The sequence below is a fragment of the Cavia porcellus genome, unplaced genomic scaffold (assembly GCF_034190915.1).
Source record: "Cavia porcellus strain 051 isolate PalLab524CR breed Dunkin Hartley unplaced genomic scaffold, mCavPor4.1 scaffold_16, whole genome shotgun sequence".
NCBI classification, from domain to species: Eukaryota; Metazoa; Chordata; class Mammalia; order Rodentia; family Caviidae; genus Cavia; species Cavia porcellus.
Window position 1 is genome coordinate 35,773,975 of NW_026947499.1, and position 27,265 is coordinate 35,801,239.

The following is a 27,265-nucleotide window of genomic DNA, read 5'->3' on the forward strand; positions in this document are numbered from 1 at the left end:
CTGGTGATCTTTCTGCCTCAGTCTCTCAAATGCTGTGGGATCACAGGGAGGGCCATGATGCCCAACTTCATACCTGTTTTTTTTTTTGTCTTTTTCCTTTTTATCGGTACCAGGGATCGAACTCACGACTGCCTGCTTGCAAGGCAGGCGCTTATGCCGCTGAGCTAAACCTCCAGCCCCTTCATACCTGTTTTTGAAGCAGCTCTGGAAGTCTTCTTTCATGAATGTCTTTATTGCACTATCACGACTCCTGTGATGTCCTGAATTGATTAAAAACGCTTACCTTTAATAGTCATTGTGACTTTGGGGAAAGACGCCGCGCAGTACTAGATGTGGTGAGGAAGGTAGATGAAGACATACTGTAATGTGTTAAGTAGAAATTGCCGTAATGTTTGGAGTCCATTTGGGACATTGAGGCAGCCATGACAGCATAACAGACAAAAGAGAACTTTCAGAACTGGTTCAGAAGATGGCCAGGATGATGGAATGTGTGTGATTTTTTCTTTTCTTCTTTTCTTTTTTCTTTCTGAGATAGGATCTTGCTATGTAGTCCTTAAACTCAATGTATAGTCCAAGCTTTGAACTTGCAGCAATTTTCCTGTCTCAGCCTTCTGAGTGCTGGGGTCATAACTGTGTCACCATGTCCAGCAGAATAAATTTTATTGGTACCAGGAAATGAACTTGGTCTTGTGCTTGCCAGGCAGGCAGTACACCACTGCGCTACATCTCCATCCTTAGGATAAGTGGTTTTTTTTTTGTCTTTTTCATTTTTATCAGTACCGGGGATCGAACTCACGACCGCCTGCTTGCAAGGCAGGTGCTTATGCCACTCAGCTAAACCCCCAGCCCAGGATAAGTGTTTTTGAAACGAGAGGGAGAGAGCATTTTGAGGGAGATTAATGGCAATATGTGTTTTCATGTGATAAAGCTTTTTAAACATTTTTAAAAATTCATATATTTTGATCATCTCATGCCTGCTGTAGAAAGCTTTTATAAAACATAAGTAAAACAAAAGTAAGTAATAATCACCTACTACCTTTTGGAGTGTGTGTGGTGCTAGGAATGGAACCTAGAGATGTTCTACCACTAAACTACATTCCCCAGCTCTTTGTTGTTTATTTATTTATTTAGTACCCCGGGATCAAACTTACAACCTCGAACCTGATAGGCAGGCGCTGTGCTGCTACGCCTGTTATTTATTTTTAATTTTGAAACAGGATCTTGCCAAGTTATTCATGCCAGGCTGAAACTTGTGATTGTCTTGCCTCAGTTTCCTTAGTACTGGGATTATAGGTGTGTGCGACCATACCTGGCTTACCTGTTACTTTAAATGCATATCAATTAAACAGACTAATGGGTTTCTTTTTTTTTAATTTTTAAAAAATTTTATTGGAACATGTTTGCAGTAATACCCATTACTACTTAACCCACAGTGTTTAGTTTGTAGCATTTGTTCCTCTGAAGTGATGGAAGCTTCAAACTGCACTGAGACTTTGTAGTCTCGGGGTGTGTTCTTTTGACTGAAAGTGCTGTGGAGAAAAAGAAAACAGGCCAGGGTGGGGGAGGTTGCTCAGCAATCAGGTTGAGGGAAGAAATCACAGATTTAAAAGGTCAGAAAATGTCTTACTGGGAAGGGATGTGAGGTTGCAAATTAAGGTAGAGCCTGTGGAGAAGAACTTTATAAGCAGAAGAAACAGCAGGTATACAGGTCTTGAGCTCCAAGTGAGATTGACAGGTTGGCTGCAAAAGAACCCCTAAAACATCATGCACTGAAAGGTCAGGCTTTTCAAAATGATTGGATCATACGGTTGCTATAGCCGATTTGCTATGAGGAGGGAGAGGCCTGGTCCAGAGGCAGGTCCCCCCGGGGTGAGGCCTGGAAGGGTGTACTATATCTCCCTTTGGGCTTTGCCCTCTGCTCTCTGCTTCCTGGATGCCTCGAGATAAGTTTCCTCTGTCCAGGCCCTTCTACCATGCTTTGGAACCAGCCAACTGAAAGCTATGAGCCAAAGTAAACCCCTTTCCTCCTCTAAATTATGAGCATCGGATATTGGTTCTCAACAATGAGGAAAGTGACTAAGAATAATAGTACATGCAAATTAAAAGGATAATTCTAGGGTTTCAGGGCTATTCTAGTGAGAGGTCAACGTGATACAGCTGTATCCAGTGGTCCATTCCCAGACTTCATCCTGCTTCAGTTGCCCAGCAGCATGGACCTAGATGGTCACTCTCCCCTTGGAAACAGGACCTCCTCTTGGCTTGATCACATCTACAAAGACTCTGTTTCTAGCCGGGTGTGGTGATGCACACCTGTGATCCTAGCATTCTGAGACACTGAGGCAGGAGGATTGTTAAGTTTGAGTTCAGCCTGGGCAACTTGGTGACTTAGCAAGACACTGTCTCAAATAATTTAAGAAAAAACTGGGAGTATAGCCCAGTGAAAAAGTGCTTGCTGTGTGAATTATGAAATGTGAAGCTCTGGGTTCAATTGTCAGCAGTGAGAAAAATGTAAAATCAAACCCATATATCCAAATGAAGTCATAGATATGGTGGTAGGACTTGGGTATATCTTCCAAGACAGAACCCAGCTAACCACTGAAAGAGATGCTACTGGAATTGAGAACTGGATGAGTCTGTGAGCAGGAGAGGCCAGGGTGTTGAGAAACCCTAGGGTAGTGTGCAAAGCCTAGGGCTGAAGCCAAGATGGCTAGAGCAGAGTCGGGGAGACAACCCACAGGCCCAGACCATGCTAATTTCTCTCAGCCTTCTTTAGGGGCTGGTTTGTCGGCCATCACATGTTTTCCTGGGCTGTGGTAAGCCTCATAATTTGTTGTTTCCTTTCTTGAACAGGAAACTACTTTGCTTCCCACTTTTTCATGGGAGGTGAGAAATTCGACACCCCCCATCCTGAAGGATACCTCTTTGGAGAGAATATGGATCTGAACTTCCTAGGCAGCCGCCCTGTCCAGGTGGGTCTCCATGGAGCTGGCTAATGACTTCGGGATTGGGGGCACCCATGTCCAGTTATAGAGTTACACAGGGACTGAGTTACTCTAAAAAGGGCAGAGCTTTTGGCAGGACTGCAACTGAGCAAAGCTGGACATGGGCACGTGAGTTGGAGTATGTCCTAGTACTGTCAGTAAGAGGTCAGACAGCTGGGACGGGTCATTGAGAGACAGAGCAGCCATTCATGAACTGGTGCCTCCAGGCTACAGAAAGTCACATATTGATTCTAGGCCTCTTAGATTACTTGCTTTAAAAAGCAAAAAGAATATCTACCTCCTATAAAATAGCAGGTATGAGATATGACCCCTGGGAAAATGGAAATGGCTGGCAGATACTTTTCACCATTTGCTAGAGAACTGCAAGAATAGCTATCTGAGCTGGGTGCAGTGGCTCATGCCTGTAATCCCAGCACTCGGGAGGCTGAGTCAGGAGGATCCTTTGGAGACCATCCTAGGCTACAAAGTGAACTCAAGGCCAGCCTGAACTGCATAGAGAGACTCTGTCTCAAAAAGACTAAAAAAAAAAAAAAAAGAATAGGTATCTGTTTTTTCCACATACACTGTGTGCCTAGGACTGTTTAGGGGCTGGCAACAGAAGTCAGACTTTGTCCCTGTCCATGTTTGTCTGTGTGTGTTGCAGACCATAAAGAGGAAAACACTGAATTAGGTGGTAAGGTTGTGGCTGAGCTGAACTGTGGTAGAAGGGAGGAGCCTCTAGGAGGAAGTCAGTGGTGCTAGAGTAGCCTGTGCCAGGTCCCTGGTAGGCTGTGAATCCGAAGGTAAGCAGGGCTCTCCAAGCGGGCTTGAAGGCAGAGCTGGAGGTGAGGGCACAGTCCCCTGTGGGTGAGGTGTTGGGGTATGGATCTGTTCTTCACCACAGGCAGCAGCGAAAGCTTGTCCTACCACTAGGAACAAAGCTTGAGACCCAGCCTTGGCCACTCCCTTAGGGATCTCTCTGGCCTGGCTGAGTTGCCAAGGGTTTTTCATGCAGTTGGGGATAGTGACTTAGGAATCAAATCACTTGGGATGGCACTAGTCCTGCTCCCTCTGCTGCCTCATGACCATTTCAGTGGAAATGAGAGTATTACAAATCCCATGCCCAGTGCCCAGCATTGTCCCTCATGTAGAGACCAGAGCCCAAGCATGCCTATCTTCAGGGATCTGGGACCACTGCTTCTGTGATTCCTGTTTCTTGGTCTCTCCTGGTCCCCAGGCAGTCACATGGGATCACTGTGGGTTTTTTCTTTCTAGTTTCCATATGTCACTCCTGCGCCCCATGAGCCTGTGAAGACATTGAGAAGCCTGGTGAATATCCGCAAAGACTCCCTCCGACTTGTGAGGTAACTCTGTCTTGTCCTGCTGGGCCCCCAGATTGTGGTCCGAGGTGCCTGAGACCTTATAGGGTGCAGAGGCTCCAGCTTGAGCTTGGGAAGTAGAGGGGAATTGAATGGGCTCAGTGTATGCTCTCGTGTGTGGGAACAGAGGCCATAAGCAGGAGCTTGATCCTTCAAGCCAGAGATTCTCATCTGGGAAATTGTGCCTCAGGGACACTGCAGTGTCTGGAGACAACCAGCAGAGGTCAGACAAGCTGCTGAACTACCTGCAGTGCCCAGGACACCACATAGCCAGAAATGATCTAGCTCCAAATGTCAGTAACTTGAGAAACTACTTTAAAATTGTGTAACTGAAGGGATTTCTAAGCTAAGAGGAAGAAAAGGAAGCAGACAATGGATTGTTGGCTTTATGTCCAAACAGAGAGTGGGCCTCTACATTTACTAGGAAAAAAATGTGCCCAAGCAAGTAATTCCTAGACCCGTGGGCTTGCTTTCATGCCGTGACTGCTGACTTTTGCTTCCTCTGCTTCCTTGAGTAGGTACAAAGATGATGCTGACAGCCCCACTGAAGGTGGCGAGAAGCCCCGGGTGCTCTACAGCCTGGAATTCACCTTTGATGCTGATGCCCGAGTGGCCATCACCATCTACTGCCAAGCGGTGGAGGAGTTCCTTAATGGCATGGCAGTGTAAGTCCTTGGTACAGTCAACTGCTCAGGCTCTGGGGCTCAGGCTCCGTTTGTGAGTTTTCTCTATGTTTTTTTGTTGCTGTTGCTTTTATTAAATAGGATCTCCATGGGTTGTTTAGCCAGTCTTGAAGTCACTGAACAAAGGCTGGATTTGAATTTGTGATCCTTCTACCTCAGTCTCCCTAGTGCTACATTTATAGACACCTATCACCATACCTGGCCCATCTGTATTTTTTTGTCTTTTCTGAGACAGGATTTCTCTCTGCAGTTTAGGCTGGCATTGAACTTACTTTGTAGCCCAGACTGGCTTTGAACTTGCAGCAGTCCTCCTGCTTCAGCCTCCCAAGTGCTGGGATTACATATGTATGTCAACATGCCCAGCATATCTATACTATTAAACATAAGAAAAATTTCTTTGTTCCTACTCTGCCCTCAATACTTTTCTTTCTTTCTTTCTGGTACTGGGAATTGAACCCATTCTTACACGTATCAAGCATGTTTTCCCCCACTGTCCTTTGAGTTTGTTTGAGACTTCCTCATGCAAGCCTTATCAATTATTAATACAATCTTTGATCCTGTTTGCTTTCCTGGAGAGAGTGTGGGGCTGAAAGTTCCAAGCTTATGATCATGGCTTGGTCTTTCTGGTGACCTGTTCTCTCTAGGGGCTCGCCAGAATTACTGCCTTAGAAATGAAGTGTTTATATCACCCAGGAAATTGCAAGAGATTGGGATCTTTGTGTGTGGAATTAGGGGCAGAGATCACATATATATTTTTTAAATTATGTCATAGAAATGCAATTGAGCTTTGGCAGAGGTAGTCACAGTGGTGCTTCCTAAGCATTCCACCAGGCGAGTCTGGTGTTCTCTCCAAGGGAGAAGATGTTCCATCCCTCTCCTTTGGATTCAGGCCCTGGGTTCCGTCTTTAGGGCTGTTGCTCAAGAAGAAGCAGGGGCCTTTTTGTAGATTGTCTTCCTTGTGGCTCACAAACACTCAGTACTCAGTTACTTTTTGGGGAAGAGGTAATGGAAAATGAGCCCATGAAGCACAGAGCTACCTCCCATCACTTTTTATTTGTTTATTTTGAGATATGGTCTCTATAAGTTGTCCAAGCTGGCCTTCTTGAACTTGCTGTCATTTTGTCTCAGGTTCCCAAGTAGCTAGGATTACAGGTGTGCGGCACCATGCTCGGGCTACTCTTTAAGGACACAAAGTGATGCACAAGTATGTATCTAATTATAAGCTAATTCAAAGTTTCAGGAATAGAGTGATCAGTGTGAGCCCCTCTGCCCTTGTATTATACCTCATGAACCCTGGGATAAATGTGTTGCCCTGCTTAAGCCTGAGGCAGTATGACTCTCTGATGCCTGCCCTCCTTGGGCCTCCTATGTGGTGCCACACTGTGGTAGTTGGATAGGAGTTCCTATGCTTCTGAAATATTCTTGGGCTCAACCACAAGAAAGGTGCCTCAGATTCTGGGGAGGTGCCTTGGGCCACCCACAGAAGAGGTGAGGGCAGAATCAAGTGGACCTGATGCAGGTGAGTAGCTCACCACCCTCATAATGATCAGCCCATCTAGCTCTACTGCTCTGTGTCCTGCATGAGACGATCACCTGGCCAGCTGTAGCTACCTCTACAGGGTGCTCCAAATACCTGGGGACTGCATGACAGAAATGCCACATTTACTTCTTCTTGAGATGTGGCTTGAGGCCTCTTCTCCTCCCAGCTTGCAGGCTCTAGTAATTCCAGAACCAAAGCAGTAGGGCCAAAAAGCAAGGAGACCTCAACTGGGATGCATGCCTGGAAACATAGACCCTTGCCAACTGGAAACGTTCTGTCCTGAGTTTGGAGGGCAGGTGACTCTCTGGTCCTTCCCTTGCCCCCTTCACATTTGTCCTAGCAAGGAAACAGAGCTCAGACAAAGTGATGTGTTCAGCTGTGAGAGAAGACATGGATCTGCTTAAAAGCATCCCACAGAGCTATGGTGTCTTTCCTGAGCTCCCTTCCAGTGTAATGACAAGGGCAAGGTCTCTCCTCTCTGCACACATGACAGCATCACCCCTTGCCTGCCTAGACTCTGGAGAGTGTCCTTCATCCCAAAAACTGAAAGAAACCCTCAGGCAAGATAGAGGAGGCAGAGGAGGTGCTAAGGATCATGTATTGGATTTCTGAGTGGAGGACACCCGAGTTTATCAGGATTGGAAATGTGGGTATCCTGGAATCCAGGTGTTCTCTGCACGGAGTCCTCTCTAGGGATCCTAATATGTGGGACTGAGATGTGTGCAGCAAGGTGGTTCTTGAAGTGCTTCTGGAAAAAGTAAGAAAGTGGAGACCACTTGGTATCCTCTGGACTCTTGTGGCTCAGAGTAAAATAGTGGTAGAGCTGTGCAGTGGCTCAGGGAACATAGCACCTTCTGTGTGATAGTGGTGGGACAGCGCCAAAAAGGGAAAGATCAGAATGCAAGTGGCTACTACTTAGATGCTGTGTGAGAGTGTGATGTACATTGACAACTCGGGAGCTATTCCAGGGGGGCTGTTCTGGGGCATGGGTGCAGGAAGCAAATGTGATGGGCAGAAAGGAAAGACTGTATACTACGTTCATTCACAAAAAGTGAAAAAAAATCCAGTGGACAGGTGTCCCATGTCTGGAAAGGTAGCAGAGGAATCAGGCAGGTGTGAATTCTGGAAGAAACTGTCACTAGGCCAGGACTATGCAGAGCCACATGGCCAAAGAGAGAAGCCATAGGAGCCCCCTAAGGGAAAGGGCAGCCTAGCCAGTGGGGAGGAAGGCCCAACAGTGGGCAGGCCCCAGCACTACAACAGTCTCACCCATCTCTGCCACCCCTTAGGTACAGCCCCAAGAGTCCAGCCCTGCAGTCGGAGACCATCCACTACAAGCGGGGAGTGAGCCAGCACTTCTCACTGCCTTCCTTCAAGATTGACTTCTCTGAGTGGAAGGACGACGAGGTAGTTCTCGGCAGAAGCCCTCCTCTCCCATGTTCTTTCCCTTGGGAGTGGGCATGGGCTTTTGTGCCTGGTGATGAAGTCCTTCCTGTTGGTGAGTGCTGGGAGTGACTGCCCAGGTGAGAGCAGAGGGACTGAGGTGGCTGATACTGGCTGCCTAGGTTAGTGGGCTGAGCAGGGAGTGACCATCAAGCAGGTTAGGCACTGGCTTTTGGAGAGGTATAAAAATGTGGTCCATGTATAGTCATTGATCCTCAGAGATACGACATTGTGTCCCTGCATTGGCTTCAGCCCCAGCAGACTTTGGAGAGACATGAACACAGGGTCCCTACATTGTTGTCATCAGCCCAGGACAGCAGTATGGCAGTGTCCATTAAAACTGGGTGGCATCCCTTCAACCCTTCTGTTTGTACTTCTTTTCTAAATTATGCTATGGCCAACTTGCTGTCAGCACTTTCCTCCTCTTTAGAGGCCCCTTTGGTGAGTTTCCAGTCTCCCCTCTGCTCCCCTACCTCTTTGCTTCTGCTTATCCCTCCTTTGCCCTTTGCTTTAGTTCCCAGTGTCTGGTTTCTGTCCTTTTGCAGAGGGGAAACTGAGTCTTGAGTCAAGGCTTATTTACACTGAACAAGTGAGGAACCAGACTCTTCCTTGGCAGTCCCAAGTGTGGCTCAATGCAGTACCTCCCACCCCGTGTCTTTCCCTACTGATGTAGAATGGACCCTCGGGTACCTTGCCACCACCATGTACCTAGGTCTCTGGCTGGCCACTGCTGTCCACATGGACATCAGTCTCTGTCTCCTGGACTCCCTGCAGCCTGACTTGTGACCTGCCTTCGGGAGCTTTGTGGAGACAAGTCTGTGTGGACTTGGGTTGCATATCCTCTCATGTGGATGGGGCAGTTGAGCATGGAGCTGGTGGTCTCCAGGTGGCAGGAAGCTCTGCTGTGCCTGTATGCTGGTGGCGCACGGATGGCAGCTGTGAGGCCGGTGTCCTTGTGCTAGGATGGGCAGCTGGACCACTTGCTGATGTGGTGTCATGAAGTGTACCTGCCTCCAAGCAGCCTAGGTGCTGTCATCTTCACTTGGTGCTGTCATCTTCACTTGGGTGGCCTTCCTAGGCTGCAGTTGGACATTTCTGTTACCTCCATGTTCCTTCTGGTCCTTCTTCTCTGACTACTCTAAAGAGTCTGTTTCCAGGGCTTTCTTTTTTGGTACTGGGGATTGAACTCATGATTTTGTGCTTGCCAGGCAGGTGCCTATGCCACTGAGCAAATCCTTGGCACCCCAGTTCTTTCTTTCTCTATTTTCAATGGGAAATCCTATGTTGCCTAATCTTAGGAAAAAACAACTCCCTTGTCTATAAAAGCCCCTTACAGCCAGTGTCTCTGTGTGGACCAGGTGGGAGGACTTCAGTTAAATCTCATTGTTGAAATCCATTTGTAGGGACTGGGGATATAGCTCAGTGGCACAGTACCTGCCTGGCAAGCACAAGGTCCTGAGTTCAAATCTCAGTACTAAAAAAAAAAATGTGGTTGGTATAGTAATGACCCCTTTTTACAAAGTGGAAACTGAGGGTCATTAGATTAAAAATGAGATTCATCCTGGACCACCATTGGGTGTGGACATACTCCCTCGCTCTGCTTCTACTATTCACTTCATGAAGAACAACTGGAGAAGGGAGACAGGCCTGTGTACCCTATGTGACCTACTAATTCACCCTGACCTTCAGGGAAGAATGTCCTGGGCTCCGCTGAGCTGCTGCTACTCCCGTTGAGGCTCTGAACATCTCCATTCACAAGGCAGGTGTTTGTGCTGGCGTAGGGTTCCAGTGTGTCAGCCCAAGGGCAGCTCTGGTGTGACAGCCCTCTGTGCAGGCGATCTTGCGCTCTCTTCCTGTGCAGTCTGGCTAAGCAAGGCAGCTGCTTGAGTATCAGGGGTAGAGGACTGTTTGGCCCCACTACAGGGGCTCCATGGCACTCTTCCTCTTATTTTAATTGGTACATGTTTGTAGGATGTAATGATTATATTCATCATTGGGAACTGGGCAGGTACATAAAGCATCTTAAATCTTTTTTCATCATCTTCCCTGTCTCCTACCTACATTTCTTGGATTTTTTTTTTTTTTTTTTTGTCCTTTTGAGACAGGATCTGGCTATGCAGTTCAGGCTGAACTTGAGCTCACTTTATAGCCCAGGCTGGTCTTGAACTTGGAACGATCCTTCTGCTTCATTCTCCTGAGTACTGAGATTACAGGCATGTGCCAATATGCCCAGGTGGGGCCATTTCATTTTGATGTTTCATCCATTCTCTGTTCTTTCATTTTTATCAGCTTTGTGTGATATAATTCACATGCCATACTGCCCATTCATTCCAAGTATACATATAGGTTGGTGTATTGTAGTACATTAATTGTTGTGCAGCCAGCTTCCTTCCTTTAGTAAATCTTTATTGAGAATAAACAAACAAATGAATGTGTCTGTCAGGCACAGAGGATCATGGCAACCAGGACTTCATCCTCCGCAGCTTCTGTATAGCAAGGAGTCAGGTGGACTGAGGATCACCTGTTAACTTATGACATGAAGATAAGAGCCGGTGTTTACGGGAGCCCCACCTACATATCTGGGTTCAGGAAAGCCTTTCCTGAGGCCCAGGGCAGGAGTTGACAAGCAGGGAACAGGATAAAGACCAGCATCTGCAGGGAATAGATCTCTACCAGTCAGAAGGTTGAGTTTACTGCAATGGGTGAGTTTGGAGCCAGAGCTGAGGCCAAACTGACTTTTTGGGACCTTTTGAGCCAGAAGTAGGTCATCCTTTACCTGAAAATAGCAAGGAAGTTTCTCCTTGCCCTTGGACTCACTGTGTGCTCTCTCCTTTGACTCTGATGAGGGTCCAGTCCGTTGCCTTTCCTTAAAGACTTCAGTGGTTTGATGTGACCCAGCTCTCCAAGGGGAACACCTAAAAGAATGGAAAGCAGAGAAACATGGAAAGCAATGAAACATATTTGTACCTATTGATCTTAGTAGCCCTGTTCATGATTGCAGTGATGTGGAAACAGCCCCAGAGAATGGATAAACAGAATGTGGTCCATCCATACCGTGGAGTATGTGCAACCATGGAAAGGAGTGAAATTCTGATATATACTGCAACATGGATGAATTTTGAAAGCATTGTGCTCACTGAAAGAAGTCAGGCACAAAAGATCAAAACTGCATGATTCCATCTACAGGAAATGTCCAGAATTAGGCACATTCACAAAGACAGGAAAGAATGGTTGCCAGGGCTGGAGGGGAGGAAGTAGGGAGTTATTACCTAATTCATATAGAGTTTCTGTTTTTTAGTAACGAAAAAAATTCATATAGTAGTTACGGCTGCGTGATACTGAATGTCCTTAATGCTATTCTGTCCTATCCTCTGAGCTTTTTCTGATGCCATCCTGCTTACTGGCTTTTCCTCCGTCAGAGTGTTTGATGGTCATGAGACCTCAGCAGTTTTGCCTCCTTTCCTTCTCAGCTGAACTTTGACCTGGATCGGGGCATGTTTCCAGTGGTCATCCAGGCCGTGGTGGATGAGGGAGATGGTGAGCAGTGTTGGCCTTTCCCCTTTCTCTTGCCTTTTGAGTTTCTATGGGCCCTGAAGGGAGGAGGCCATTCCTGGGGTCCTTCCCACCTCAGCCAGCAAAAGGAGTCCCTTCTAGAAGGGATGAAGGGCTGTGGAGTGGTCATATGAGGGCAGCTTGGAGGATGGGGATACCGGGGAGACCAGGGAGCTGTTACAGAGGTGGACAGGATGAGGATGAGCCCTGGAACAAGCTCTGGGTGCTGCCCTCAGATGTGGCTCTGCAAAACCATGCTGGAGGGTAAGGGACACAGGAGGGCCAGGCAGGAAGTGGTGAGTTCGCTTTACCCTGACTGCTCTCTACTCATGGTCTCTGTCCCCTTTCAGTTGTGGAAGTGACTGGCCACGCCCATGTGCTTCTGGCTGCCTTTGAAAAGGTAAGTGTCATCCCAGTCACTGTCCTGGGAGCTGGGACAGAAGGGTCAGTTTTGAGATCAGAATTCTGAGGTGTGGGGATCAAGCCTTGGTATGGGGGTTCAGGTGTCAGTCCTGGGCAGGTGGAAGATTCTCTAGTCATTCCTTGATTCTCAGGAGACAATCCAAGTGCCCCAGAGGGAATTTGGAGTCACAAGGAGAGAACCTTACAGAATGAGGCTAGCCCTGTAGAGCCTTGACAATCTGCTCACACAGGTTAGGCACCATCATGGATGAGGTCTTTTTGCCATAGATTAACATTGCACTCAGGTATGGAAAGTGTCATAGTTTTTACCTCTCCCTGGCATGGCACGCTCAGATATCACCTGGGGTCCTGTCATAGACCCACTTGATGCCCTGTTCCTCACTTGCCTGTGCTCTGCCCCTTCCTCTGCCTGGCTTCAGCACCCTGACCCTACAGGGCCAGGCAGGTTTTGTTCCTGTGGGAGGCCTTTCCTGATCCACTTGACCAAATACTGTCCTTTCTTATTTGATGTGTGTGAGGGCAGAACTGGCCTCTAATTTGTCATAGCTGGGCAAGACACTGGCCAGAAGATGATCAGTGGTGGTGAGGTGAAGAAGGATCTGCTGCCTGCTAGCATGACCCTAGACCTGTGTAGGTCTCTGCTCACTGAGAAGCTTGCTAGAGATAGGGAGTGTGTGATAATGCCCCCGGAACGCACGCTTTGCCCTTTGACTTTTCCTAGTACTCTGCAGTTGTGAAGTGTTTCAGTACCAGGCTGGGGCCCAGGAGACAGGATCTGGTGGGAAATGGGCCCCACCATGGGGCTTTTTACCACATCTGTGGACTCTAGCACTGACACCAGCACCGGCCCTGGCTCTGCAAGCCCCTGCAGCCCCTGAGTGCCTTCCGTGTCGAGTCCAGGGGTTTCTTTAGGGCTGGGTCTGGGGCCCCTTTGACTTGTTTATTCTGTGGTAAGGCTGAGTCTGCTTTCTTGGAATCGAGGCTGTAGGCAGTGCCGATATGAGTCTTCTGCGTAGCACCTGTCCTCCTTTCTCTACAACCCCGGGCTTCCCAACTCTTCTTCTCAGGGCCGATCTGGTTAGAATAGATCAGACAGAATCCAAACTACTGGACCACATAGCTAACTTTATGGAAGTGTGTATGTGCTGTGCCCTATTACTAGATGACTAAAATGAATGCAAATATAAGAGTCCAGCTTTAAGCCTTGGTGAATGCTGTGTGGATCAACACCTACTCTCCTATTAGCATTCGTGTGAACCAGGACAATGATGGTTACGAAATGATGGGAAAAAGAAGGAGAGTTAAAATGATGAATAAGGATGTGCTGCCACCCTCCATAACTAATCAGTTCATCAGTGAACCAGTGACTGCAAACCTAGGAGCACCTGCCTGGGGTTGTGTTGTGTCCTGATGGAGACAAAAAGCCACGTGTAAAATGAATGGTGACTTTAGATACTTGGGAGACATTTGATCTTATTGATTCCAGAACTTCCAGTGCAGATGCAGAAGTTGACAAGGTTAGAGGAGATGGGACCAGTGTGTCCTTTCCACATGTTCTCTGGAATTCCTTCCTAGCTATGATGTGCATGAGGCCACTGGACAAAAAAGGCTTTCAAGGAGAAGCAAGTTCAATACATGGCAGGAAACCTAGAGAAAGACTCACCCAGCCCTCATTTTAACCATACATGGGCAGTAAGGACAGAATAAAAAGTGTTGTTGTAAAACCTGCAGTGCAGAGAAAGAGGACTGTCTTACCACTTTGTACGCACTAGAATAACTTTATCTTCTTGTTCACATGCTACCTGTGAGGGAGTCCTGTCCTACCAAATGCCTTTCTTCAGCACCCTGAAACATTTTAGAATCTCTTATGCAAAATTCCTGAGTCACACTAACCAACAAAAGCCAAGCATTGTGACTCATGGCTTGAGACTGGCCATGAGATGGAAGAAAGCATGGGACTTGGGGAAAAGATTGAGTTTAGCACAAGGGAAGGGAGCTTACAACAGTATTTCAAAGTGAGACTTCTAGTGCACACGCACATGCACACACACACACAGAGTTATGGTAACTATACATTTGCATTTTCTGGCTGATGCAGATGGCATATCTTTGGCAGACATTCCATTCTGTGCTTCCAATTTAGAGCCCAGTGAGAAGCCACTTTATTTTTGTAGTCCTACATTCTAGAAATTTCCCCAGGAATCCACCAGCCTTACCAGACAATCCTGAGCGCTGGTCTTGACTCATAGCATGTAATTAGTATTGTTGCAAGATCTCAGATCTAATCCCATAATTAATCTCATCAAACTCTGAGCTGCGCATTTCCCTGGATAGTGCTGAACACATTTGTTCTATTTTCTTACATTTTTAGCACCCTGAGCTACTGTTTATTCATGGGCGTACATGGATGCTGTCTTGAAGAATGAGAGCAGGAACTTACTTGTGTTAGTTTTTGCATCTTAATGCTGCTTTGGGATGTTAGGAAATCCTGGGTAGTGTTCAGCCTGACTGTGATGTGGGGTGGCACTCTGGGTAGTCTTTGGGTTTGCAGGGCAGGACAGAGCCCAGGAGGTTGTTATTTTTAGAAGGTTCTCCAAGTAGTTTTGGAGCCAGGTCTGAGAGCCATAGTTGGAGGAATCCTGGCCTGGCTCCTTAACCCTCACATTGTCCTTTTTTCAGCCCTAGATATAGACTGGTCAGGGAAGATCTCGTGGCCAAGCAGAAGTGTTTGGAGCTGCCAGCTTGGTCTAAAACTTAACCTCTGTCTCATGTGTCTTTCCCCCACAGCATGTGGACGGCAGCTTCTCTGTGAAGCCTTTAAAGCAGAAGCAGATCGTAAGTGTCAGGCAAAACATCATAACTCCTTTTGACTTAAAAGACAGAAGCACATGGGCACACATGAATCTGTAGACTCTATGGACTGTTCTTCCTTGACCACTGTGCCTGTGCAGGAGCCTGTGACCTTGAGGGGTGCTAAAGAGGCACCCCTCTTTAGCCCTACATTCTGGGATGTCAAGGTGTACATCTTGAGATATGCAGGCATGGGTTGCACACCCACCAGGTATCACAGTCACTCTCGTAGGCTCTGAGCCTCGTCCAGGTTGAAGCATGGTTCCTGGAACAGTTAGTGCTCAGTAAATATTTGCTGGATGGGTAGAAGTGGGAGGAAAGACAAAACAAAAAAAGTGCAGCCTCCTCTATCATGGACTGCTGAAAACAAGACAGTATGTGGCAGACCTAGGTTGACTTTGCCAGTGCCCGAAAAGATGGAAAATCCTAGAATAAATAAGAGCCGTAGACTAGCACAGCTTTTCTTTGAGGTCATTAATTTTATGATTGATACTGGGAAGCCACTCCTGGTGGTCTTCTACTTAAAGCACCGTGAGAATTTAGCAGGGGTGGGATAGAGATATGGGCAGGACTGCTGAACAGAGCAGGTTTCTGTGGTCTTCTCCGGGCATGTGCCCACCATGTGGGAGTGGAGCTCCACTGGCCCACAGGAGACCCTGCCACCCCTGCTCCTGGACTCATTCCATGCATCCTGGAGGTAGTGTAGGCCCAGACAGGTGCAGAGGAGCCCTCAGTGGGAGCTGACAGGGCCTACCACGCCTTTTCTATTCTCCAGGTGGACCGAGTCAGCTACCTACTGCAGGAGATCTATGGCATTGAGAACAAGAACAACCAAGAGACCAAGGTATGTCCTTGTAGGAGCCTACCTGGACTCTAGGCTGACCATCTACTGCAGGTTTCTACTGCCATATGAAAGCCCACTCATGGCTGGGAAAGAACCAGTCCCCTTTCTTTCTTCCTTTGGAGGCCTGGACCCGCAGGTGCCATCATTTTATCTTAATTCAGTTAACAAAGTTTACGAAATATTTTGCCCTTTTTAGTTTGCCGGCTCATTTTGCAATCTTCATCCATGTCCTCCAGGGCAGCCTGGGACCCAGGGACCACACTCCCTCCACTTCTATGTCACCTTGGGTCTTTTCCTTGTGGCCAATAGTTGCCACCACTGCCCTCTGCTGGCCACCTCCTTTCTCCCTGCAGACTGGTGGAAGAACTGGCACAGCCAGGGGAGGTAGCAGAGTGTGAAAGTGGAACTTGATTGACCTCATTGTGTTTGAAGACACACTGTGAATAAAGCTGCCCCTGTTGTTTTAAACCTCTCTGAAAGTCTTCCTCTAGTTGTGGTGAGCAAGTGCTCTGCTCATCCATATGCCTTATAACAGTGCCTGGCTTATTTCTTGTGAAGAACCAGACAGTAAATATTTTTGGCCTTACAAGCCATATGGTTTCTGTGGCATCTGCTCTGAACGGCAGCTATAGACAACATAGGGTCGTGGCTATTTCAGTAAAACTATACTTGGCAACACAGCAGACACAGTTTTCTGATGCCTGTTTAAAACTTTTGCCCTCAGCTATCTGTTGGTTTGCTTTGTGGAAACTTTTATTTAATGGTGATATTTTCAATGAGTTAGGCTTTTTTTTTTTAAATCTGAGTTTACAGGTCCCTTGACTTTTTATTTATTTTTGGGGGGTGGTACTGGGGATTGAACCCAAGACCTTTCCACTGAACTACATTTTCAGCTCTTTATTTCTTACTTTGAGGTAAGATCCTTCTTACAGGATCTTCACAAGTTGCCAGGGTTGAATTCAAATTTAGTCTCGCTGCCTCGCCCTCCCCAAGGGCTGAGATTAGAGGCAAGTGTCATTAAACCCAGCTAAGATAGTCCCTTAGCAGTGCATCTCTTTAGCATTTTCTCTGTGGGCTTAGGAGCAGAAAGGGGCCACATTCTTGTGGAGGAACAGGTTGTCTCCTGTATAAGCCTTGTGCCCAGCATGGTTCTAGCTGTGGCTGTTCAGAAGTGCTGCCTGGCTTTGTCCACCTGTCTGTCTGGGCTCCCCCTTGACATAGCAACCCCCAGGGAGTAGAAATGGTGGTGGCACAGCTGGGCATAGAAAAGCCTGTTCCAGGCAGTGTGACACTCAGCCTTTGACCCTCAGGAGGCCGCTGACCCACAGGCCCTTGTCCCCGCAGCCCTCAGACGATGAGAACAGTGACAATAGCAGCGAGTGTGTGGTGTGTCTGTCAGACCTTCGGGACACGCTGATCCTGCCCTGCCGCCACCTGTGCCTGTGCACCTCCTGTGCTGACACGCTGCGCTACCAGGCCAATAACTGCCCCATCTGCCGGCTACGTGAGTACACGCAGGGCCTATGCCCACCCAACAGTCCTGGTTTCGGTAGTTGTGGGAGCTACAAGTCCTCTTTGGCACCTTTGGTCCTTAAGCAGTGTGATGTTGCCAACAAGCAGGTGATTAACATTTGTGCCACATTTGCCTCGGTGGTATAGGGTGTTCCAGGGTAGGTGTGTATTGTGATCCTCAAACTGGGTGGAAATTGATCAGTGAATAAAATCTTTACTTTAAAGGTTGTATAAAAAAACATTTTGATTAAAAATTAAAGTGAGTTGAAATTAAGCCTCTGTCACTATCTTGGACTCAAAAAACAAGAGACAGAGGTGGTTTTGGTTCATTTGGTTCACTGAAAGCAGTAGTGTGTCATAGTGGTTGTACCAGTGGGAGCCAGGTGGCATGGGAAGGGTGACTTTGTGTGGCCTGCACAGTGCTAGTTCCCTAGGGCTACAGGGCATCCTGGGTGGACAGACGTGGAAGTCAAGGCTGTATGATCTAGGGTCCAGAGTTCAGGAAGAGACCCTAGGCAAGTTAGGACAGGGAGCCTGTGGGTTCTATGATAGTCCTGCCCAGCTTGCTTGAGACCTCACAGTATAAGAGGCAAGGTGGGCACCTAATGAGCTTCTCCTTCCCAGAAAGTAGGCAGTGTTAGGGGCTAAGATGGTCGTGTATGTGGTGTTCACGTGTGGGCTCTTGTACCTGAAGCACTCAAAAGTAGAGGCAGTGGTTCTGTGAGAGTTGTGCCCAGTGGTTGGGTTGGCCTGGAGCCCTCTTTCCTGGAATGCCTCTGTCAGTACTCCTTTGCATCTCCCTGCTGTGTTCTCTGAGAATCTGGCATCCCAGGGATACCTAGTAGCTCAAGGGCTCCCCAGAGCTCCCTGTGGGTCTAAATCTATGAGAGTGCCTGGCAGGACTCATGCTGGAGTTAAGCACTGGTGTTCCTAGCTTTTCCTGGTTCTTAGTGTTCTGGGTGGTCAGAGCCTGATGCAGATTCCCTGGGACCAGGGAGGTCTCAGCTGGAATGGAGCGGGTATGTGGCCTGAGCTGGGTCAGCTGAGCAGGCCTGTGTCCTTGGCCCATCGCTCTCCACTGGACTCCAGATATAGAGCTCTGTGAACACTAGTTCCAGTCTTCAGCCTGTGTCCTTCCTGGGCTGCTCAGTCTCTGAGCGTGGACGATATGGAGATGAGGCTGACTGCTGCAGGATACCGGTGCTGTGGGGTCATGCAGTGAGTTGAAGGTCTCTTGCCACGTGAAGGTTTCTTGCCTGCGTCTAATGTGGGAGAGAGAAGTGGGAGCAATGAGGTGTGGTCAGGAAGCATCTCTGAGGAGCGCCAAGGTAGAAAGGGTGAGAAGGAGGACCTGAGTCACAACTTAGGACAGCGGCTGGGATCCACTGGCCAGTGTGTGGATCTTCAGGTGTGGAGAGGCTCTCTAGTTGGAGTCATCAGAAGAGTTCAGAGTACCATATGATCTTGGGCATGCCGTCAGAGGGCTTCTTCTCCGTGAGATGGGCTGAGGCTCCTTACCACAGGCAGCTGAGGTGCCTTGCCTGGGAGAAAGGTAGTAGTGGGAAGAACTAAGCTGGAAGGGAAGGATGCAGCCCTGCGCCTCAGTGTGGGGGCAGGTTCTTTGTCCTCTTTCTTGTCTTTTTTGGTCTGATTTTGTGACCTGCTTGATGTAGTTGTGTAGCCTGTACTCTTCACATCTTGAGTCTTAGGGATGGGGCACCGAGGACTGTTGGGCCACAGTGGGTGGAACTACCCACAGAAGGATTCTATGACCTAATTTGTCCTCCCTCAGTGTTCCTGGTGTGGGATGCTCCCAGCCACCAATCTGTTCTCTGGGCTCAGTGCTACAGCCCTGGTAGTTAGCCATAGTCACAGTTACCATCTAGCACTCTGGTGCTTGTTGAATAGTTCATGTGCAGCACACTTGCTGTTGTGGCTAGTGTCTCTCTCTGGTTGGTCCCTTGTATCAAAAATCCAGTCAGCCCTTTAGGATCTATTCTGCCCCAACTGGGAACCTGTGTCTTGTGCCAGGATTGCTGCAGGTTAAAAGGGTGTGACCTTGGGCTTAAGGGTCTCTCTAGCTGCTGGAGCTGCCCTTGCTAACCCAAATCCTGCCCTCTGCCACAGCATTCCGGGCCCTCTTGCAGATCCGGGCCGTGCGGAAAAAGCCAGGAGCCCTGTCCCCCATCTCCTTCAGTCCTGTCCTGGCCCAGAGCATGGACCATGAAGAACACTCTGTAAGTGCCTCCCCTGCCTCCTTTCTCTGTCCACTAGGCAGCATGACCCCCACCGGAGCTGTGAGGTGTTAATGGGGGACTAGGCTGGGCCTGTGATGTTGGCTGCTGGGATGATTGTTGGCCCCTGCTAACAGAAGAACCTGCAAGACAGGCCTGGGTTCTTTGCTGAGTTCACATTAGTGTTTGTCACCATCTGCACCAAGCCAGATGAACTAGGTACCCCTATCTCTTAGTAAATGAGATATAAATGAGATATGTTACCTTCCTGATGAATGTGCTCAGCCCGGGCACTCCAGGGCCCTCAAAGGGGCCTCAACACATGGCCTCGCAGCCTCCCTTATGGGACCAGGTGGGTAGACCTTGCTTTAGACAGGCAGTTCCCACTTCATGGACCTGAAAGGGGTTATAAGAGACAAGTGGAGAGACTGTCTTAGGCAGGGAGAGAGAGACCTAAACACATAGAGACAGATGTAAGAGTTGGGGCTGGGGGTAGATAGGAGAGGCTGAGGTGGATGGGGAAAGAATGGTGGGAGTGAGTAGGATGGGGACATCTGGACAGGGTCTGGGCTTTGCTACCTGCATCCTGCTGCCTGTGAACATAGGCAGTGAGGGAGCCCTGTGTGGCTTCACTGAGGTCCTGGGGTCCAGTGGCTTTTAAAGGGCTCCACTTTAAAGAGCACACCCCAAGACAGGCATGCTTTGAATGGTTCAGTTTGTAGGCCTCCTTTATCTGCCTCAGACTCAGGCTGGGTTGCCTGAGCACGCTGGTCATAGGTGTGATGTAATTGTTTACACAGTGTTTCTGATAGTTGTGCAAACATTTAAAAGCCCAGAAACTTCGCTTAAAGTGCAGAGTTTTGGCTTCTCTTCTAAAATCTGAGATAGTGGTGAGGTGTGAAGGTACGTGCCTATAGGATCATGTGAGACTGAGGCTGGCCTAAGTAATTTAGCAAAACTGTCAAAATTGGATAAAAAGGGTTGGAGATGTAGCTCAGAGCAATGGCTTAATTCTTAGGCCTCTCCCCACCCCAGCCTGAGGCTGTGTCCTGCCAGCTTGAGGAGTGGTCCTTATCACATCACTAAAGGCCCCCCCCCCCATGGAGCCAATCTTGCAGTCTTGCTTACTGGGCTCGGTCAGCATAAGGGCACCTAAACTGAGGCCCTCCAGCATATGTAGCATCACACACTTTCACCAACAACACATTTTTTAGTCATAAGAACAACTTCAGTGTAATCTGCTGCTTGAAAGAGAAGTCTAAATTTTTCGTAGGGATCAACTGACCCTCAGTGGTGGTGGGTTTATTGTGGCTTTTTTTTCCTCTCCCTGGTTGAGGGTCAAGCAAGCCTTCTGGTTTATCTCTCTTACTGAAAGTGAACTGAGGAGCCTCCCCCAGTACAGACAATAGAGCCTTGCTGTGTCACCAGCCAAATAGCTCTGTCCTGCCCTGGGAAAACCGTTACCTTCCCAGGACCACTGTCCCTCCTCTTGAGGGATCAGACTGCCCACTAAGGATGTTCTTGTTCTCTGTTGGGCCATTTCCATGGATGCCCATGTTTGAGATACAAGTTTGTCTTTTTCCTTTTTATTGGTACCAGGGATTGAACTCACGACTGCTTGCTTGCAAGGCAGTTGCTTATGCCACTGAGTTAAATCCCCAGCCCCCATGTTTGATATTTTATGCAGGGAGCCATTATGATAATCATGGGGTTGAACACCTGTGTACCCACTCATACCCACCTTGGCCAAGGCCTGCTGCTCTGAGGTGATATGGACCATGGTGCTGGTGGGCACTGGGGATGGGTTGAGTTCCACAGCCTTGCAAGTAGAACAGCCATGTTGCTCCTGGGAGCCAGTGAGATGTGCAGGCAGCCTGCCCAGAACCCTGATTCAGAACCTGAGTTTCATATGGTTCTGAGATCCATATGCATGTGAAGTTTGCAGAGTGCTTGAAGGACAGCAAACCAGAGACCCTGTCCCACTACCCCAGCGCCGTATAGCGGGTAGTTGTTTTAAAACATGATTTTTATCTTGACAGTGTCCCTTTAAAAAATCAAAGTCGCACCCTGCCTCCCTGGCCAGCAAGAAACCTAAAAGGGAAACTGTAAGTGTGCTTGGTCCTACAGCTATTTTTTTTGCCCCGCACCCTTATTTTAAACCAATGACAAGTGTGGGAAGTCATTTTCACTCCAAGCTAATATGTTTGATTAACGCACTCTGTCAAATCCGCTCTTCCCAGTCCCGCCGACCCTGTCCAGGAAGAGAGTTTTGTGGAACAAGCAAAGCTCAAGGTCTGTTGGCAAAAAGCCAGTCCTCTAGGTCCTGCTGCAGGATGACAGTGGCTTCAGGCCATCCCCTATCTCCAGCTTTGCCTTGCCCCTGGCTCCTCCAGTGCCCCTCCAATCCCGTTTCCCTTTTTTTTTTCTTGCTGGCAGTGGAGTGAATGTTGGTGAAACTAATGTTGCTGCTACTTTTGCAAACAGTATACCCTGTGCATGCTCATTGGTCTTGCATCCTCTGCTCTCTGCCCTTTGGATTTTGGCTCTTTGGGTGGAGGACCATAGTTAACTGGCATTTTTCCTGCATCCCAGGGAATAGGTATGGGAACCAGAAAGTAGGTAGTCACGGGACCCAGGCTCTGCCCAGAGTTTCTGCTGGCCTGGTAGACCCAGCTGGAACCCCATGCCTCCTGCTGTAACTTAAAGGGGTAGAAATTGCTAAAGAAACAACCCAGAGCTTTTCCTTTTTAGAAGGGATTCAGAGCTGTTGTTCACTTTTAAATTCTAGGCAGGTAGGAGCAGATGTGGGGTAGATAGAGGTTCAAGATGCACCTCAAGCCCAGTGCCCATCTTTGGTCCCCAGGGATGCTCCTCAATCCCTGTTCCTTCCAGAGCCTCCGTGGGGCAGGGAGGAACTTCATGTAGGGAGCTTTTGTGAGCATTTTTCCCCTTTACCTGGTTTCACAAGAGGAAGATGGGGCCTACACAACCCTCTTCAGGGCCCAGTAGCCTGGCTACTGCTCCCTGGCACCCAAGCCTTCCTCACCCCCCACACTAGCCTTGTCAATTCCATCCATTCCCAAATAAGGCCACAGTGGCTCTTGACCACATTGTAACCCTGCCCTTGGTCCAGGGCACGCATTTGCAACTATTCTCTCGCCTCTGGCATGGCTCTGCTCTCCCTGCTCCTGAGTGTTCCTTTCTGTCACTAACCCCCTTGACTCTCCACTCCCTGTAAGGCAGGAACAGAAAGTCAGGTAGGGGCTGGCTGAGGATGGGTGTGGGGTGGTATCTCTTGAAGATGCCCCTAACCCATCATCCTGGGCATCTGGGGGGTGGGTGCTGGAGCCGATAGATGAGAAGCCTTGATCAGGATGGCTTCAGAGCCAAGATGGCCACCTCCAAGGGAGGAGGACTTTAGGTCCCTGGAAGGTGGAATGGACACACGGGTTGGTCAACAGAGAGGGCCTGGGAGTTAGAAGTTCCCTAGAACCCAAGACCAGTTTTTGGCCACTCTCTCTTCATCTGCTTTGTCCCCCTTGCAGAGCTCTGACAGCATCCCACCTGGCTATGAACCCATCTCTCTGCTTGAAGCACTCAATGGCCTGCGGGCTGTTTCACCGGCCATCCCTTCAGCGCCTCTTTATGAGGAAATAACCTACTCGGGGGTCTCGGAGGGCCTTTCCCAGGCCAGCTGTCCACTTGCTGGAATCGACCAGGTCCTAGAAACCAGCCATCAGAGCAGGCAGCGGAGCAAGTCTCCTGACAGGTGAGGCCCAGAACATGACACCTTACCTTGAGTAAGGTGCAGAGGGTGCAGGGGGTGAGAAGGACAAGGTATATCTGTGGTTTGATGTTATTTCCTAACATTCTTTTTTTGTGTGTGATTCTATCCAGAAAAACTCATAAGACCCAGTAGCAGGTCTGTTTAATGGCAGCAGAGCAGAAGCAGCAGCTTCCTCCCTCACTGTCCTGGTCTCAGACCATACTGGTGGGATGCCTGCTTGCTCTTGGCAGACACAGGGCCTATGCCATGTCTCTTCATGGAGGCCCAGTTGAGCCTCAGGGTTCCAGAAATTTGTGACAGCTCATCACTTATGCATGTCTCACCAAGTGGCCAGTGATATCACTCAAAACTCGGGTCCCAAGGAGGAAGCAGGTGCACACAGTGGCACCTTCTGAGCCTGGGGCATGGTCCTTTCCAGGCTTTGACAAGAGCATCAGTCACAGACATCATGGGCCTCCCAAGGACCACATTCTTAAGCTGGCCAGGGGTTAGTTATGGCTCTTTCAAAGGATTGCAGAGAGTGATTAGCCAGCCTGGTGGGTTGCCTCCCTTGTGGTGGAATGGTGTCTTTGTTTTGTTTTGGTGTTACTGGCAACTGAATCCAGGACCTTTGTACTGAACTATATCCACATCCCCTTCTTTATTTTGAGACAGTGTCTCTGTAGCTAAGTTGCCCAGGCTTAGCAAATTTGCAGTCCTCCTGCCTCAGCCTCCCAGAGTGCTGGGATTACAGTTGTACATCTCCATACCCAACTGTATTTTTTAGTGGAGAATTACAGGAAAGGGTCATGTTTTGTGCCACCACTGTGGTCCTTGCACTGAACCCATGTGGCAGAGTGACTCTGGAGACGCAAAAAGATGTATGACTGACCTTCCTGCTGCTTCCCACCTGTGTCTCCACTGTTGGCGATTTCTCTTTTCTTCTAGAAATGAGAGGATGTTGGATTTGAGCTTGTGTCCCTTAGAGGGCCTCTGTTGGCAGCTCTGAGTTGCTAGTCAGGGCTGCAGTGTCTTAGGTGGCTCCAGTCTCAGGGAATAGCTTTCCTTGGCTCCTGGTGGACAGGTAAAGGTGGGTATGCGTGGGTGGGAGTGGTGCTCCTGGCCTAGCTGTCTTCCACATGCCGTCCCCTTCTATCCCCAGCACCCTGCGGTCCCCGTCATCCCCCATCCACGAGGAGGATGAGGAGAAGCTCTCTGAGGACTTGGAAGCTCCTCTCCCACCAGGTGGCCCGGAGCTGGCCCTGGGGGAGAGCAGCTCCCCAGAGGTGAGACTTAACCCAGGTGAGGCCTGCCCCATGGCTCCCCAGGTGTGTGACCCCAGTCTTAGTGTCCTCATCTGTGGGCTGGGGTGCCATATGGTGGAGTCACGGGAGGGCTGTAGGAGAGCTGGTATGTGAAACTAAGTGCCCAGTAGCATTTTTTTATCCTGTGGTGGTGGCTGCTGCCATTGCCTTTGCTGTCTTAGGAACTTAGCACCAGATGTGCTGAAAAGCTCCAAGTGGTCTTTCCTCTGTCTCCTAGAGTTTCCTAACAGAAGAGGTTGATGAGCCATCGCTGAAGCAAGGTGAGCACCTCGACCCGCAGAGCCTGATTTCAGAGCCTTCCTGGAAGGACCTTCCTCTGGGCAAGCTTTGGACACAGGCCAGGACAGCCCAGCTGCTGCTGGGGTCTCCTGACTACTCCCCCATGTTTCCTAGGAACTACCATTGTGTTTCTGACCTTGGGCCACCAATCCACAGTGTCAGCGGAGGCCTTGTTCACTCGCTGGCCTCCTGTGCCTGGCCAGGATAGGGCAGTTTGAGCAGAGTACAGGGGTGTGTTTGCTGTTTTTGTGAGCTGTCTTGTCATCTCTCTCCTGGCTGAAATGGAAATGAGGATGACATGAGTTTCTTTACCCTTCTGATAGCAAGATGGTATGACCTGGGCCCCAGTGGCGATGGCCTGCCCATCCCAGAAGGCTGTGGTGTGTGGCGAGGTGCCTCCCCAAGCCTCCTTCCCCCACCTCAGTGCTTCCTCCCCAGTATCCTTGCTGGACAGTTGAGGAAAGAAGGTTCAAAGCTGGCATCAAGGGGAAGCCTGGAGCCACCTAAAGAAGGTGACAGAGTCATGATTTGGTTCCAGCTTGGGGCAAACCAGTAGGATGGTAAAGGCCCCAAAATAAGCAACTTTGGGGGCCAGTAATTTAGCTCAGTGGCGTAAGCACCTGCCTGGCAAGCACAAAGTTGTGAGCCTGGTACCCCCTTCCCCCCAAAAGAAAAGTTCTCTGTTGTGGGAACCACATCCCTCCCAGGAGCTGCTGCTCCTCTGCTGAGCAGGCCGTTGGGCCAGGGTCTTCAGATACAGGGGGACCTGGACCCTGGGCATGGCTGTCTCTTGGAAATGGTGCTGTACTCCCTTTCTAGATCTTACCTCTCAAGTTTCTGTTTTGGGAGCTGTCTCTGAGTGGAGAATTCAGAGTCATGTCCCAGGTGGTGTGACCTTGGCAGTGGGACACTCAGTGAGTCCTTCTGCCTCTGCACGCCTCAACTTTCTGACTTTGAACTTGAACCCTTTCTCCACTATCTGAGCAGCAGCACTGCAGGGACGGGGCCCTGGCTTGCTTGGGCCATTCTTCTTTCAGAAGACACCGTCAACAGCACTGGGAAGTGCAGGTCCCAAGCTGAGGAGTGTGTGTGGGTAGAACCAGGCTTCATAACCTACCGTGCAGGACAGCAGGGCCACAGGCCAGGTAGGGATGAGCAGGAACAGTGATGGTTTTGTAATACAAACAGAAAAAGCGCACACTCCGGGGAGAGGAGGAGAGAGAAAAGGAAGTGTCCACCTTTGGGACCACTAGAGTACTGGTGGAATCAGAGTGGAGTCAGGTTGGGGCCCAGCACCTCTCAACCACAGAGACCTGGCAGGACCTACTCCTGCTGGTTGGTCCTGACCTTGCTCCCCTCCCCCACCTGCTGCAGGGAGCCAAGTGGCATCCATCGAGGAGGTCCTGCAGGATGGCAGCCCCGAGCACCAAGGTTGTGCCCAGTCAGGTCCTCCTGCTGACATCTACCTGCCAGGTAATGGCATGAGGGCGCCACCTAGGCCTAAGAATGGGTCTTGCTCTGATGTCTTGTGAGTGACAAAAAGGACTGCTCCTCAGGAGCTCAGTTTCTATCCCTGGCTGTTAGTAGTGTTACTGTATTCCTGCCAACCCCAAAGCAAGACTTGGGCCAGGCCCAGATCTGCTTGGTGTACTCCTGTAGGCTCTGGCTCTCTGGAGCAGAATCCCTGCCGCAGGCTCCTTCCTGCACTGTGTTTGGCATTGGGAAGGAAGAAGAAGCTACGTGCAGAAGGACCTGGCTGTGTGTGTCTCCCCACACACATACCTTCTGGAACCCAGATGGGCCAGTTTGGTCCCTACTGGGATTGCTGTCTTTCATCCCTGGTCCTTACCAAGAGCATAACTGCCCCCAGAGCTGTAAACTAAAAGCAGAGGCCCAAGGTTGTGCTGGGTGCCCCAGGGTCTGGCTTTTAAAGCCAAAAGTAGTACCCTGTCCACAGCATGTATCCTCCACATGCCTTTCCCAGGCTGGCAGCTGAGTGGGGGTAGGGAGGACTGCTGTGTCCCTGTTCATGGAAGTCTGGCTGAGGTGCAGTTTGCAGCTCTTCCTTGGTGGTAGCAGATGTGTGCACATTCTGTTTCTAGAGCTCCTCCTCATCCTGATGTCAGTGCCTTTGCTGGGGAGTACTCTGTGTCCTGCTCTCTCAGTGTAGAGGAATAAGCTGGTATGGGACACTTCTGCCTATTCTGCCAGGCAGCCTTGGGGGGATCCCTCTTGCCCCCCTGCAAGGCTTCCCTTGGCTTTCCATCTTCATCTACCTCCATGGCTTCCAGGGCCTCCCACAGCTGCTGAACCTTTGCCCCTGAAAAGTGGCTTTCAGCGGGCCTGGCTTGAGGAACTGGAGGATTTTCCCCTAGACTAGGCAGCCTGATGTGGCTGTCCCCAAGAGTCAGAGGCTGGAGGATCAGGGAGCCTCAGGAAGATACCGGGTAGTAT

The 27,265-nt window shown here is 49.4% G+C and overlaps 1 protein-coding gene across 3 annotated transcripts in view; it reads left to right on the forward strand.

Annotated features, from left to right (window-relative positions):
• The window catches only part of Mgrn1 (mahogunin ring finger 1), a 47,325-nt gene that overhangs the window by 17,994 nt on the left and 2,066 nt on the right, over positions 1–27,265 (forward strand). The window contains exons 2-16 of one of the 3 annotated variants that reach the window (XM_003477726.5): positions 2,851–2,969; positions 4,257–4,345; positions 4,879–5,025; positions 7,873–7,990; positions 11,497–11,563; positions 11,929–11,978; positions 14,789–14,836; positions 15,627–15,695; positions 17,040–17,199; positions 19,335–19,444; positions 21,481–21,546; positions 22,987–23,210; positions 24,370–24,493; positions 24,750–24,792; positions 26,186–26,284. In XM_003477726.5, coding sequence (XP_003477774.1) covers positions 2,851–2,969; positions 4,257–4,345; positions 4,879–5,025; positions 7,873–7,990; positions 11,497–11,563; positions 11,929–11,978; positions 14,789–14,836; positions 15,627–15,695; positions 17,040–17,199; positions 19,335–19,444; positions 21,481–21,546; positions 22,987–23,210; positions 24,370–24,493; positions 24,750–24,792; positions 26,186–26,284 — 1,533 coding nt within the window. The remainder of the gene's footprint in view (positions 1–2,850; positions 2,970–4,256; positions 4,346–4,878; positions 5,026–7,872; positions 7,991–11,496; positions 11,564–11,928; positions 11,979–14,788; positions 14,837–15,626; positions 15,696–17,039; positions 17,200–19,334; positions 19,445–21,480; positions 21,547–22,986; positions 23,211–24,369; positions 24,494–24,749; positions 24,793–26,185; positions 26,285–27,265) is intronic. The other 2 variants (XM_013141874.3, XM_003477725.5) reach the window with 2 other exon arrangements.